The sequence below is a fragment of the Peromyscus eremicus genome, chromosome 4, assembly GCF_949786415.1.
Source record: "Peromyscus eremicus chromosome 4, PerEre_H2_v1, whole genome shotgun sequence".
Lineage (NCBI taxonomy): Eukaryota > Metazoa > Chordata > Mammalia > Rodentia > Cricetidae > Peromyscus > Peromyscus eremicus.
Window position 1 is genome coordinate 66,216,767 of NC_081419.1, and position 15,531 is coordinate 66,232,297.

At 48.2% G+C, this 15,531-nt stretch overlaps 1 protein-coding gene across 1 annotated transcript in view; it reads right to left on the minus strand.

Annotated features, from left to right (window-relative positions):
* Ptprj (protein tyrosine phosphatase receptor type J) overlaps positions 1-14,812 on the minus strand; it is a 56,835-nt gene extending 42,023 nt beyond the window's left edge. Inside the window, exons 1-4 of the mRNA XM_059258899.1 lie at positions 14,708-14,812; positions 8,849-9,021; positions 2,559-2,577; positions 2,406-2,418 (exon numbers count right to left, since the gene is read on the minus strand). Of these exons, the coding sequence (XP_059114882.1) occupies positions 2,406-2,418; positions 2,559-2,577; positions 8,849-9,021; positions 14,708-14,812 (310 nt within the window). The remainder of the gene's footprint in view (positions 1-2,405; positions 2,419-2,558; positions 2,578-8,848; positions 9,022-14,707) is intronic.
* Between the last annotated feature and the right edge of the window lie 719 nt (positions 14,813-15,531).

The window sequence follows — 15,531 nt, forward strand, 5'->3', positions numbered from 1 at the left end:
TCTGATCACACAGAGACTAAACAAAAAATAATACAAACTCAGAGCAAGTTGGATGTTCAATACTAAGAAGAGGTAATCGAACCACGTGGTAAAAAGTAGATTTTTTTTAAAAGGGGGGAGGAGGGTTAATTAAGTTATAAAGAGCTAGTTGGGGAAAAAGCCTAAGCTAAAGCCAAACTTTCATAATTAATAATAAGTCGCCAGGGCATTATTTGCAGGATGGCAGTCCAAAGATAATCTGACAAGAAAGCTTGCTACACTTTAAGAAGAGCATGTTAGACACAGGCACAGGGGCTGGGGGAGCCCCATGGTGACATGAGGGGAAAACAGTCACCTGTGTGCACAGAGAGCTCCTGGATTATGAGAAAATAAAATACATATAGTATCATGATGGCAGCCCCAGGGACTAACACAGAGTCCTTCCAGTGGCTCCAGGAGTCCTCAGTTCCCAGGGAAAACCTTCTGCCTCAGAATAGTTCAGGGGTTTGCTCCCTGCAAGTAACACTCCACCCTCTGAGCTGGACTGCACTAGAGAGGACACATTCTGCAGACCAGTGGCCCCAGCTACCTCCCAGCTTATCTACCAGGCTGATTCACAGGAAAGACACCACCTATGTGGGTTCCTCATTGTTTGCAAAAGCTGTGCATAATTACTGATACTAACAAAGATTTGCCTTATTAGAAAGTACAGTGAGACCTGCCCCTTTGTATACTACTAATCATTTCATTTCAATGATTCCCAGGCTTGGGTTTTTTCGGGTTTTTTTTTTCCACTAAGAGGGGAAGTGTTCCTGAATTTTAGGGACAAACAAAAGCTAACAAGCTTTCCAAAAAATGTGCACTTTTTTAAAGTACTAACTACTATTATCCTTCTACAGAAACAGTAAAATCTTTTTTTTTAATTTTTTTATTTTTATTTTGCAATACAATTCAGTTCTACATATCAGCCACGGGTTCCCTTGTTCTCCCCGCTCCGGCCCCCCTCACCTTCCCCCAGCCCACCCCCATTCCCACCTCCTCCAGGGCAAAGCCTCCCCCGCGGACTGAGGTCAACCTGGTAGACTCAGTCCAGGTAGGTCCAGTCCCCTCCTCCCAGGCTGAGCCAAGCAATCCTGCATAGGCCCCAGGTTTCAAACAGCCGACTCATGCAATGAGCACAGGACCCGGTCCCACTGCCTGGATGCCTCCTAAACAGATCAAGCCAATCAACTGTCTCACCCATTCAGAGGGCCTGATCCAATTGGGGACCCCTCAGCCATTGGTTCATAGTTCATGTGTTTCCATTCGTTTGGCTATTTGTCCCTGTGCTTTATCCAACCTTGGTCTCAACAATTCTCGCTCATATAAACCCTCCTCATTCTCGCTAAATGGACTCCCAGAGATCCACCCAGGGCCTAGCCATGGATCTCTGCAACCAGATCCCTCAGTAGTTGGATGGGGTTTCTAGCATGACAATTAGGGTGTTTGGCCATCCCATCACCAGAGTAGGTCAGTGCTGGGCTGGAGAGATGGCTCAGCCGTTAAAGGCTAGGCTCACAACCAAAAATATAAGAGTAAAATCTTTTTAATAATGTATTTACTTTTATTTCATGTGCATTCCTGTTTTGCCTGCATATATGTCTGTGTGAAGGTGTTGGAAACCCTGAACCTGGGGTTATAAGTAGTTATGAGCTCCATGTGGGCACTGGGAATTGAACCCAGGTCCTCTGGAAGAGCAGCCAGTGCTCTTAACCACTGAGCCATCTCTCCAACCCCAACCATACTGTCTTGATACCAGAAGAGATGATGCTTTCAGCTGGATGTATTTAGTGATATAAACCATCATTACTATATCATCAGGAAAGCATCACATTTATCTTGTCTTTCTATAGACCAAGGAAAGAACAAGCACCTAGCCACAGCTGGAACTCAGTCCTTTAATCTAAGGATGGAGCCCAGAACTTCATACGAGCTGGGCAAGTACCCAACCATGACCTATAGCCCCATCTCTAGGCTGACACTCAAAATCAAAAGATAGAGGATGCTATCTCTGCTGCTGAAGAAATTCTATAATTTCACAACACCATATTCTAAAGGTAGCAAAACAGCAACACAAGAAAGTTCTTGCAGAATAACAGCACATGAAATAGGAAAACAAAGTACTACAGTTTCAATTCATTTACCTCATCCATGGGTATAGGCTGGCAAAAGAAAATCACAGAGAACCCTATGTTTTTATGAACTGGTGCTTTTACTATGTCCTCCAGGCTGCTCTCAAACTCTGTAGCTCAAGAGAACTTCCTGAAGAAGCCTCTCAAAGAGCGGGGACTACAGGGCTACACCCCCGCTACTCAGCTTGGAAAGCATAGAATTTTTATAGCTGTGGTTAAACAACTAACTGACTTTCCTTCACTTGCTGTGTCTACCTTCACTCGATGTCTAAAAAAAAAATGGCAAGTCAATCGGTTTTAGTACATTCTTCTGTGATTTTTTCCCCCACATTTGCCGTTAAGGTAACGCTGTGACCACTAGGGGCCAGTAGCAAACAATACAAGAATGGAAAGGAGGAAGGTACTCACCCGCACCTGCGCACAAGACCTGTAACGGAAAAGAAAAGGGAAGTCAGCAGATTCATTCAGCCGTGGAAATGCAAATCAGAAACAGAGCAGCTGGGGATTTGATATTGGGGTGGGTGTTGAGTGCATGGAAGGCTGGCAGCCATGGTCAGGGTGTCTTGGGGCTTTAAACACAGGGAAAGCTCAGGTCAATTACACAGGACTAACTGGGTTTTACGGAGGCCATGGGGCTGCTGACTATATAAAGGCAGTGTTTCTCCGGCTTGGCTGGCTCCCTCCTGCCACTGTGAGATGAACTGAGGCAGAAGGACACAAAAGCCAAGTCAAGATGGTCTAGGCCAGAACAAATGGAAATGGGAACCGAAGGCTCTCCCCACAGCCAAGTCCAGGGCCAGCGTACTGGTAAAGACATGCTTGAAGTGGAAAGTCAATGGGTTTGGGATCTTCCACTATACAAAAATCAACCTTCAGTCTATCAGGTGAGGGCAGTCATTTTTTTAATCACCGTATGCAGCTTTGGGAAGGAGTGAAATACTATTTAGCTGACAATGTCAATCTTCTGTTTGGGGGAGAGACCGTCCCTTTAGTGGAATCATTATATTCCATACCATAGATTATTTCCCGAAAGCATAACGTAATTTGAGGTTGTATATTCCATTGTTTCTTAAATACATGCTTTTGGAAATTGTAATTTCCAAAGTATGGTGATTATGAAAAAGAAAATAATTTTAAAAAAAAAATCCTGCAACTTCCCACCATACTTAGAATTAAAATCCACCCTTTACTACCCAGCAGGCTCCTGCAGTCTTGGTGACATTCTTGAAGCTAATTTCCCCTTAGAACCTTTACACACTTATCCCCTCTTGCAAAAGAACACTGCCCCGAAACCTCCTTTCTTCTTTCCTAGGGCCTGCCCGAGACATCACCCCTTCAGAAGTCTCTTCACTAGCCCCCCAAGAACACTCACCACCCTCAATCTCTGTCACCATGTCCCCCCCCACGAGAGCAGAAACACAGTTCCTATCGTAAACACTCAGTCAATGCCACAGGAAAGAGCAAATTAGCTGAGAATGAGGGAAGGTGCTCCCAAGGTCCCCCCAAAACTTTCCACTGTCTTGTCTTTGCACTACCTTAAACTTCTCAGCTCATCTGAGGGGCCCCCAGTTCCTACCCCTTGAGCCAGGCGATATGTCAATCAAAGTGTCTATGATGGATCCCAGGAGAGGAAGGAGTAAACAGAGGACTCATGGCTAACAAGGAAACAAGCATATTTTGCCCAGTACTTGAAAATACTGTTCAACTACAAAACCTCCACACTTTAGGATAGCAGAGTCCTGGCACCTGCCTGCCCATGGTACATCTCTCCTCTGTGTCTATATGCTGCTGCCCCTCCTGGAATCGATTCATCTTAGGACCACCTGAAACCATCAGAGACCAGCATCCTGCCCTCCAAATGTTTGCCAGAAAGCAAGAGAAATGAGATGAGTGTGGAAGTAACTCCAGACAGAGAGCATGACCACAAACATGCCAGCATGAAGCGCCTACAAGAGCCAAGCACTGCCCCAAAGTGCCAGCGCTGCATCAAACAGTCTTGGTGTCCTAGGAAGAGGACAGGGGCAGCCACACCTTAGTGAGACAGGTCAGCGATACCCCTGCCCTGGGTGCAGTGTGGTAGGGAAGTCAAACAAGGATGTATACAAAAGCAGGGTGTGGTGCTTCCCGAGCTGTAAGGTCACTGGCACAGGTGAAATGCAAGGATCACAGGTTGAAAGGAACGGAATCCCAGCTGAGTCCCTGCACCCCATGTGAGGACGTCCATTCAGTCATAGTGCTGACCACCGGCTCCGTTCTAAATGCTCTCAAACATGAACCCAATCCTCCAAACAACTCGTTCGTAAGAAGGTGAGTGCAGGGCCTGGATTTGAACCCTGGTGCTCAGACTACAGAGTGCCTGTACATAACCACTGGCTCTGCCACCTCCTAAGTGGAGAGAAATACACTTAGGGTTAGTGAAGTTTCAAAAATTAATTATAAAAGATTTTATATCAACATGTTCCTTTCCTATCTTAAAAAAAAAACACAAGCAGGGTGAGAGCCCTCTGTGCTCTGTGCTGAGGCAGGCTGGGCAGGCTTCTCTTAACCGTCCCAGGGGCCCCTGTGCCACAGACAAGGCAGCCTGGGTCTCTGCGGAGCTCACGGAGAGCGCCACCACTCACCACTCAATCTCCCACTTCTGCACTGTGTCCTGCTGTAACACAGTTGCACTGGTTCACACCACACAGTGAGGTACACTGACTTTGGCCTTAACCTTCAACTGCACAGTAAAAAACCCTGCAAGGCCCGATATTCCTCTTCTGGGATCAGCTCAGGTCAATGAAAGACACAGCCAGGACCCCAGCCCAGGCCAGCCACACCCCAGCCTCTTCCACAAACCAGATAAAAAGACACTTGTAAATAGCACCTGCAAGATACCTGGCCAGGTGGGCACGCCATCCACACCTTTAAAAATGCCATCCACAGAAAAGTCACCCTTCCAAAAGGAAGTAAAAGCGTGGTTACGCCTGGTGGTGAGATGACAGAGAAGTCTCCATACCAAAGAAAAGAAAGTCTGGGGACAACTTCCCAGAGGCTGACAGCTGGACACGGTGAGGACCACAGCCCTGCTAAGACTCTCCTCCCTCCGGTATCCCCACGTCAGTTTCCACCCCAAGGGAAAGCAGTAAGCATTCCTCAGGCTCCTTCAGAGTCCTCAGCCCGCCCAGGTGGCTGTGATGGCAACAAAAATAAGAATCTCCATCCACAGATAAGGACTCCGTTCGTTGCTCAGGTTACACACCCCAAGATCACAGATACTAGCCATGCCCCAGCACAGAGAGACAACCGAAAGCCTGGGAAGAGACAAGACCCACACTTCCCACTCCCTACCTTCCCCTGGGCAGAAACTAAAGCAGACGATGAGGTGTGGACAGATGGACTTGAGGTGGGGACATGTCAAGCTTCAAGGTCTGCTCCCTTCTCACTCTGAGCAACACAACCCCCCCCCCCCCCCAGCCTTTCCCTTCCCAGGGAGTTCAACCTAGGACTTAGGGCTCAAGGGCTCCAGAGGTCACAGCCTTTGCACCAGCGAGCTGCTGAAGGTGTTGCAGAAGTACTATTCACACAGCCAAAGGGAAAAATGGACCCACTGGCTGTGGCACATCCACACAATAGAAAAATCACTGGTACTGACTCCTGATACCGTGGCTGGATCTCAAAACGACGGCGGTACAGGGAAGAGGCCAGACGACACATGAACCCACATAGCGTACGAGTTCATTTATATAACATATCCAGAAGAGAGACTCCACAGAAGCGGAACACAGGCAAGGGGTCACGGGGCTGGAAAGGGAAGAGGCCTGGTGTCTTTGTGAGAACTCTAAGAGTGGAGGACTGACAGAGATGGCAGTCGCACAATGGGGAAGGCACTAAATCCTGCTAAAACGCACTTTCAAACGCTCCCTCCTACTATGCAAATGTATTCTCACTTTTTAAAGATAGGATGCAGCATGACTGTATAGTCTTGCTCAGCTACTCCCCACTTTGCTCCAGGGAGGAAGGAAAGGGAGTTTCCTGGAGAAAAAAAAAAAGAAAAGAAGAGGAGGAGGAAGAAGAGGAAAAGAAGGAACACTGAATTCTTCCTGCTCTACAACCAGGTCACAGAGCTCTCACTAGGAGCATGAGCCTAAAACTCTCAAATTCTCCCCAAATGTAAATGAAAACACCACACACCAAAACAGACCCTCTATATCCTGCTCTTCCCCTCTCTCTGCTGTGACTGCCCAGTTGCCCTGTCTCCCAGGGTATAAACTCTGGAAACTCTAAATGCCCCACACACACACACACACACACACATACACACACACACACACACACACACACACACACACACACACACACACACGCGCGCATACACACCCTCCTTCCTGGATCACCTAAGGCTGCCTCCGCACTCATGGTGTTAATCTCCCCACTGCTGTGCCCTGTTCTGTCCTCACACCTGAGGTCCTGCCGAGCACAGGCAGCTGCAGCCTAGGTCTGCAAGGCTCGTGCCAGCACAAAACCCAAGACATCATCCACACACATGAAACTAACAAGAGCCAGAACGGGTGGTTATCTGCTGCGGTCTTTCTGTTTCTGTCCTGTAGGATTAGGGCTGTGACTCTAGACAGAACCCTCTCTTTGGAACATAAAACAGACCAGCTCCTCAAGTGGGGCCTTTTGTCAACACTGAAGGTGAATCGAGCCTGACCTGTTCCCTCACTCATTTACCTGGCTGACACCTCCCTTTCTTAACCTGTCTGTGTGCCAGGGCCTTCATCGGTGTGAAAATAAAGCGACCTGCCAGGTTCCTCTTCTTAGACAGTGTGCAGTGTCAGCCAGGAGCCCGGCAGAGACAGGTGACACACTCAGCCAGAGTAAGTGGGAGGGTTTCCAAGGCTGTGGGTGAGGCTGCAGGGAAGCGACAGGAATGCGCAAGAATCCTGGAGTGTCACAACTGGAAAGAGGGGACAAGCTGGGGGCTGCCTCTCCCATCTCTGGCTGAAGGTGCCCACTGGGCTACCCAAACAGGGAGGTGGAGGTCAAGCGTACCCCTGGCGTAGAACGCAGAGGTCAGCCTCCTCTTGGGGTATAGGCAGGGGTCTGCTGGGGCATGGAGGAAGCAGCCCAGGCTCCCCTGACTATACCGCAGAGCCTGTCAATCTGACGGGTGAGAGCCAAGAGTGGTCAAGGAGTTCAGTTCAAGCAGGTGGGGCAGGGAGGGCATGTGGCTGGCGCACACCTTTCATTGCAGCCCTTGGGGAGGCTGAGGGAAGTGGATGTCTGCGAGTTCCAGGCCAGCCTGCTCTACATAGTGAGTTCCAGGACACACTGAGACCCTATCTTTCAAAAAAAAAAAAAAAAGGGGGCCTTTGTACTCTGGGGCATGAGGGTCTCACAAAGCCAATCATTTCACCAATTATAAAATAATGGGAGGGCACCTTCAATATACATCCTGCATCTGTGTTCTCTCAAGATTCAAATACAGCAAGGTTCCTTGATTCCAGCCCTAACACTCTTCCTCTGCACCAAACCCCAAAGCTACCCTTTCAATTCACCTGAGGATCTGTAAGAACCATTCAGTCCAGGCCACTCAAACCCCTGCCTCAGGCCTTGGCAGGGTTACCAAAGACAGAGGGGGGCACTTTAGGTGGTCCAGGCCCACCAAGAGCTCACAAAACTGGGAAAGCCCCCAAAGACAATGGCAGAGGAGGAGGGCAGGGTAGGGGTACCTGCCTAGATGAGCAGGTGGACCTTGCTCAAGGACCCAGAGAATGTGGGTAAGAAAGGAAGGGGTCAGGACATTGACGTCACATGTAACAGTGTGGCAGGAAGCCCCCCAGAGACTCCTGAGACTGCACTGTAAATCCAGCTGACTCTCCTCCTAGCATCTCACCGAGCTGCAGGGGTTACACTCATCACCTCATTTAACCTTCTGAGACCACGGGGAGCAGAAGCTATGTGTACCCCCATCTTACAGATGTTGACACCACACCTGGAAAAAGTTAAGCTCCAGTCCCGATACAGTACAGCTTACAGTTTAAGATTTAAGGTCTGCCTGACCCTGAAACCCTTGGCCTTAACTCCAGGAAGCACTGAGCAGCCTCATCTACTGGTAGGTCTCAACAGATTCCGGAAAGCCAAGGTCACCAACGCCTGGCCTTGCTAGGGCTGGCCTGCCTGGGGGACAGGTTTGTATCAGCTCACTGGAACTGACTGAATGAAGCAGCTTTTGCAAAAGAAGCTGAAATCCCAGAGCAGCCTGAATTTTAGCAAGCGACAGGGCTGCAGGTTTTCTATTCTGCACGTTCCGCATTCAAGAGTGGATAATGAGTGACTGAACTACACAATGGGTAACAATAGACTCCTTATCCTTCTAAAGCCAAGCCCACACACCATATTACAATAGTTATTTTTACTCACTGACGCAATTAACCAAAATGTGAACGCTTCAAGCAATGTTTAGAATCAAATAGCATTTTATAGGGTTTGGAGCAAACTGAGTCCGAATCTGAAAGCCCATTATCCTTCCCAGCTAGAGTTTATCTCCTTGTGAATATTACCCAACAGCTCCCTGAAATACAGGTCACAGAAAGGCAAATCATTGACTTATGAAAAGGGCACACTGGCAGGACATCCTGCCAAACACAGACAAAAAGCACCGCGGCTGAAAACGCCCCAGAGGCGGGTGTCATCTGGAGGACCCATCTCAATACCTGGCGGTAAATTCCACCTTGGAGCCCAAAAGCAGGGCCTGAGCAGGACAGCAGACATGGTGAACAATCATAGCAAAATGAGCATAGGCTGGCTGCTCGACCACATTTGCAGATAAATGACTTCCTTTGACCCTGTCATCCGTAAGAGTCAGCGTCACCCAGAGCTCCACACCCTAAAGATTCAAGGTGAAACTTCAGTGGTTCAGTGGATGGGATGGGTACCACCCATACCAAAAAGCCCAGCTGCCTGAGCTCTGGACTGGAGCCAGCTGAAGGCATGATGACCTCCTCCAAAGGCATGGAGGCTCTCCCTGAGTGAGGCAGAGCTGGGTGTGGCTCTGGAAAACCTGGGCCAGGAGCTTCTCTAAGCATTCTTAGCAGAGTTGAGATTCTCCTCTCCAAGAAAGAACCTTATGAATAACACAGAAGAACACAATTCCGCACATTTCACATCTGTATAGATGATCAGTGTCTGTGCATGCCAGGTGAAAACAGCAGCTTTTGAGAATAATCTGTATGCAACTGGGTGAAGCTACTGGTCATCTCCACTTTATTCACATTCCACATACCAACACTCAGGAGGCAGAGGCAGGAGGATGGCCAGTCCCAGGATAGTCGAGGGGAGTACACAGCTTGTTTTCCGAGACAGGACAGCTTTAATTTTCAATTTAATGCAATAGATAGTTGAGCAAATATTTTCATTACAATCCCAAACACTCACATTTGGAGAGGGTGGGCTAAGGAATTTTTCTTTAATGAAACACAGGCATTTACGGAACCTTTAAAGGGACCACAGGGAACACAAGCTAGGGCCTGGTGGTTTGCCGCGGTGGACTTTATGAAGGCAGAAAGGAGATCCCATACACTTCAGCAACTCCACCAGACCTCACGGCACTAAGACTGAGCACAGATCCTCAAACAGCTTGGAAAGGCTCAGGTTTTCATCTGAAGAGAAGCTGAGACCCCAGCCCTTCCTCCTCATTATATGGTGAATCAGGGGTGCCAAATTGAGTATCTTTTATTTGACTGATAATGTTTCGTTCGTTCGTTCGTTCGTTTGTAAGACAGTCTGTAGCCCAGGACGACCCCAAACTTGTGATGCCCTCCCTCAGTGCTGGGGCTATAACATGTACCAGCATGCCCAGCTTCCAGCACTGTTTAATTTTAAAGTCTTAAGTCTTTAAGAACAGGGAGAATTGGTATTGTTCTTTTTTTTTTTTAATTATGATGTTCAGCATCTTAAAAAAAAAAAAAACTTTTTTATCTGGCCACATTCAAGCCATTAACCGGATGGGGTGAGCCTCTCTGTGGGAAGTGCTAAGCAAGGCCACTGGCGGTGCTGTCACCCCAACACTGAGGACAAACAGCAGTTGCCAGGCAACACGGCACCCACACAGCTGGTTTCCTCTACCGAGTGTGAACACAGAAGGGACTGAGAGGCTCTATGACTTTTCATGCTTTAACCCATTCCATTTATTTATGTTTCCAACTGCCTGAAGACATGTGAGTACGTGGCCTTTGATAGTCGTGTGCTTTGCAACCCGAGTACAGGGGTTATGATCACCAATGAACTGTTTACTTTCTAAATTCTTCTCTGAGGAGGAGCTTTCTGGGCAATGTGACCTGCCAATAATGTCCGTACTGAGAAACTGTACCATTCTCTTTCTTTTTTTTTTTTTTTTTTTTTGGAGGAGGGAGGGGTGAGACAGGGTTTCTCTGTGTAGTTTTGGTGCCTGTCCTGGATCTCGCTCTGTAGGCCAGGCTGGCCTCGAACTCACAGAGATCTGCCCGGCTCTGCCTCCCCAGTGCTGGGATTAAAGGCTGTACCATTCTCCCTACCCCTAAATGATCTCTTTATTCCCTAACCTGCTCCCTACCTGTGCTACCAACTCTACTCACAAACACCCCCATCACCAGCAAGGGAACAAAGTATTGGGTGAAGAGCTGCTGGTCTCCAGATGCAGACCGGACACTCCAGACCCTGAAACAGGAATACTAAACCCACTCCCTGAGCCCAACCAGTCTCCTCTTGCACTGCCCATCTGCCCTAAAGTCTGGATAAAAGAAGCCAAGAGATACTGTTCACTAGGGCCTGAGGTACTCAGGACCGGCTCCCACAGCCCTGACCAGCTGCGTGCACCTGCAGTCCATGGCTTCCTGAGTCCCTCTCTCCACATCCCTCCCCCTTTCTCCCAGATGTGAGGAAAAGAATATCCAGGTCTGGGTTCCAAGTTCATGAACTCTGCCTCTGACTGGCCACAAAGTACGAAGAGGACAATCTCCCACAGTCCACACTCTGCCCAACAGCCTCCAGGGCTGATCCTATCACAGAGGCCACAATGTGGGCAGAAGCATCAACAAGCCTATTTGCTTTTACAGAACTACTCTGAAGTCACTGCGTGCGTACGTGCGTGCGTGCGTAAGGATGAGAGGTTCCCACATACCAACAACCTCCCCATGGATCCCCCTGAACGGCAGACCTGAGGAAAGGTCGAAAATCAACGGATCATTGGCATTCAGCCTGTGTTTGAAGACTGGCACCACCACTTTAGTCAGCAGAGGCCCGCAGCCGCTAACACGGCTTCCTGAGCTTTCTCATCTAACCTGTAGCTTGAGTGTGTGCGTCTCCACCACAACCGCTGCTGAGACTTAAGTCGGTGATGGGCCAGTGCCAGGAGATGAGGTCTAGCAAGAGAGGCGTGGGTCATGGAGCCCCAGCTCTCAGGAGAGGGCTACGGCTGGAGCCAGGGCTGGATGGATTGTTACCACAAAAGCTGATGCCGTCGTGAAGCAGGGTTTCCCTGTGCCCTGCCCAACACATCTGCTTGTTCTTCTCCGTTCCGGCCATGACTTGAAGCAACATGGCTCCTCACCACGTCCACCCACCCAATTCTGAACAGCCAGAATAATGAACCAAAACAAAATCTTTTTTTTTTTTTTTTTTTTTTTTTTTTTTTTAATTTCACAGTCTCTGGTATTCTGTTGCCGGGGTGGGGTGGGGGATGGTAAAATGAGTTAGAAATTATCACCTACTCTTCCAAGTTGGTGCTGGGGCTTAGTAGTAGTACACACCTGTAATCCCAGTACTTGCGAGGCTGAGGTTGGAGGATCATGAGTTTGAGGACATAGTCTCACCCAAAAAAAAAAAAAAAAAATCATTATTCAGCAGCTTGTGGCAACATGGCAGGACTCTATGAATGACAGCAAACACCATGGGCCCCATAAGAGGGTGTCACCCAGGCACTGGGCAGGAATTAAGAGGACACACCCCCAAGTCAACAATTAGCAATAATGATATCTAGCTGTAGCAAGGGCAGGGAGAAATATTGGTAAGTCTGAAAAATGAGGATCTCAAACTTCGTTTGTTTATACTTGCTGATTTTCACAACTTTAAGAAACTGGCTAGGGAGATGTGAGGTATCTCTGTAACTTCTAATTTTGTTATAAGCCTCAAATGCTCAAAAATCCAAGACATGTTTAATGGTATAAACAGTATTCACCTCACAGAGTGGTTGTGACAATTACTAAGTGATATAACCCACATGAAGCATTCATATACATGGAATATACAAGGAATAGTAACTGTTATAATTACTGCCACCAGCAGGGCCTCAGAAAGGAGGGTTAAATGAAGTAGATGAGGGACAGGCCATCTTACAAGACTAAGAAAATGTTGGCCAGGAATGGTGGCACATACCTATAATACTAGCAATTAGGAGGACCTTGAGTTCAAGGCTAGACTGGGCTACATATGGAGACCAAAAAAAAGCTGGAAAAAATAAACACAACAAAGAGAAAAAGTAGGATCCATAAGGTGAGTCTGTCACTGCCAAAGACTGAACAGCAAAGAGAGCAAATTGAAGTCTTGGGTTCATTTCCTGAAAGAACTTGAGCTAAAAATCTTCCGACTAGCTAGCTATCGTATGTCTCCTATTGCCCATCACAGCCACAATGGCACTGGGTCCCCAACCAGGCTACCCTGCCTCAGCCCGGCATTTTGCAAAGCTACCATCAGCCCTATTCGTCACATCTCCTAGCTGCATTTGTCAGGTCTGGGTGAGAACCCAAGATCTGGGGTCCCCTCTTAACCATGTGACAGAATAGTCTCAGAAATGCCAAGTGTGGTAAAAGGTTACTTCGCAATCTTCCAGCCTACAACCTTCCATTTCAGTGAAGACCCGCATCATCAAAACATCTGGACAACATAGCAAACTCCACCTGTCCTCCAATGAGCATGTAACAACTACCTAAGGACAACCATCACCCAAGAGAAAACCTCTCCAAGAGACTGAGCTTTTGATAAAATGGCGCCTTAGCAAGTCACATCGTGTGCGCACTGCCATGCATGGCACAGAGAGGACACGATGACATCCAAACAACAGAATGAGACCTGAAGCTTCAAAGAGCAGATGACTGGGGAGCCGGCACAGTACAAGGAGGTGACTGATTACTTTTAACATCTCATTAAGCCTCATGAATGCCATGAACCAGAGGCTCAGTCAACTTCTATGAAAGGCCAGGCATTAAATATTTTAGGTTCTGCAGGATACACAAGTCTGTCTAGGTATAGTGTGAAGTCAGCCACCAGTACAGGAATGCCCATGACTGTGTTCTAATAAAGCTTTATTTATAACTACATGGGTTTCATTTCATGTTTTAATTATGAAATTTTTTCCTTGCTTTTTCTCTCTGCTACTTAAAAACATAAAAGCTATTCTTAGCTCATGGGTCACGCAAAGACAAGCAGTGGCTACAGGTGGGTTGGCCCTGCCCTAAATCACATGTTTGCCCCGGACAGAACCACAAGAACAGACTTGCAGCAGGTGCAGGGCATGGGCCATCTGGCCAGATTCGAGCCCCACATCCTGGTTCTGATAATATTACCTATTACTGAGCTCAACCTTCTCATCTGAAATCAAGGATTATGTCCATACACAACCCCCTCAAACACTGGAGAGAATCCCATGAAATGCCATCGGGCACAGGGCACGGTCAAGAAAGGATGAATGTTATTACCACTGTCACTGTCCCTTTACTCTGGGCTAGATTTCAATCAGCTCAGTTTTAAAAAGCACTCAGGATCTCTCAAGACTGGTCTGGGTTCCCAATGTCTGATGAGATATGGGAAACGACATCTTTCTTAATGAATACGGGTACTTAAGAGCAACGCTGATAATTGGGGGGGGGGGGGTTGTATACAGCTGCCAGCTCACAGCAGCTCACAGCATCCTGAACAACACACAGCCGTCTGACCCTCTCTGTCAGCACAAGCCAGTATACTCCTAGCTCCAGGACAAACTGGCACACAGTTCACATTTCCCAGCACCTCACTCCCTGTCTCTCCTGAGACACGTTCACTCAGTTCCAGCTCTCCAGGTCCTGGGACAAAGCTGCTCTGGCCTTCCTTGATGTAAAGCTGAACCAGGCACGTGTTAACTTCAGGGCCTTGAAGGCAGCCAACAGAGACACGTGTGATCAGCCACACTGTAGAGTCAAGCCCAGCCCAGCCTGCCTCCGTGGGGGTTGAGGAAACAGAGGCCCAGGCAGTTCTATCTAACCTGAGACGGAGACACATGTGTTCATCACATACCAGTCCCTCTTGACAGCAAGAACACGTAAAGGTAAAGGTTTCCTAGTCCCAACTGCTTCAAGGCCAGTGAAAGAAACAGAGAAATGCGTCCTTGTTTTGGCGTCTCTTCCCTCGCCCTAGGTAGAATCCATTCTCTCCTTTGTCCTCTGAACCTTCCAGCATAGATACCCTTTTCCCTAACAACAGATGTAATCAGTGTCTCTTACAGGAAAGTGGGTCATAAAATGAAGAGCTCACATGTCACGTGCCCCCTTCCTCTATGCACATACCTCAGATTCCTCAATAATCCAGATGTCAGCCCTACTACCTCGAAAGTGAGAGCTGCTTTCCTCCTTTCTCAATCCTGGCTCGCGGTTCTCTGACAGAACCTCCATTGAGCCTCCCAGAATTCCTTTCCCCAGCGGAGCTTAGGGTTCCCTTCCTGCATATGCCAGCACCTGGCACTGGGCACGCGCCACTAGGTACTGTCACTGACCATCTGGCTAGAAGCTTCTTGGTGGAGATGCAGTCATTCACGTCTAGCACAGAACCTGCACTGACTGGAAGGTGGGTGGACGGACAGTGAGGAGGAAGGTGGGGAAAAGATAAAGTGGGGAAGGGCCCCGGCCCAAGAACTGGACTGGATCTGGGCAGCCAGCGGGGAAGAAAAAGAGAGCAATTAAGCCAAGAAAAGGGAGGAGATACATAGATGATAGACAGACAGAAGATGGATGGATAGAGGGATGAAGAGAGAGAGAGAGAGAGAGAGAGAGAGGTGGCAATGAACTACAGGAAGTGGGGGGGGGGCTTGGGAGAGGGTGAGGCCATAAGTGCTTGCCATTGTGTGAAATGTTTATTTTTTCCTTCCTATCAAAGGCAGCTAGCCCGCCAAAGGCCAATATTCTATAAATCTCCCCCAACCTTGTAAAACTTTTATGTTCATCTTTTAATCTATCCTACCTGGTAATAAAACTTTTGCTTACATAAAGTATCCCCTCCAGCTACACACACACACACACACACACACACACACACATACTCTCTCTCTCTCCCTCCCTCTCCCTCCCTCCCTCTCTCTCTCTCCCTCCTTCCCTCTCTCCCTCTCCCTCCTTCT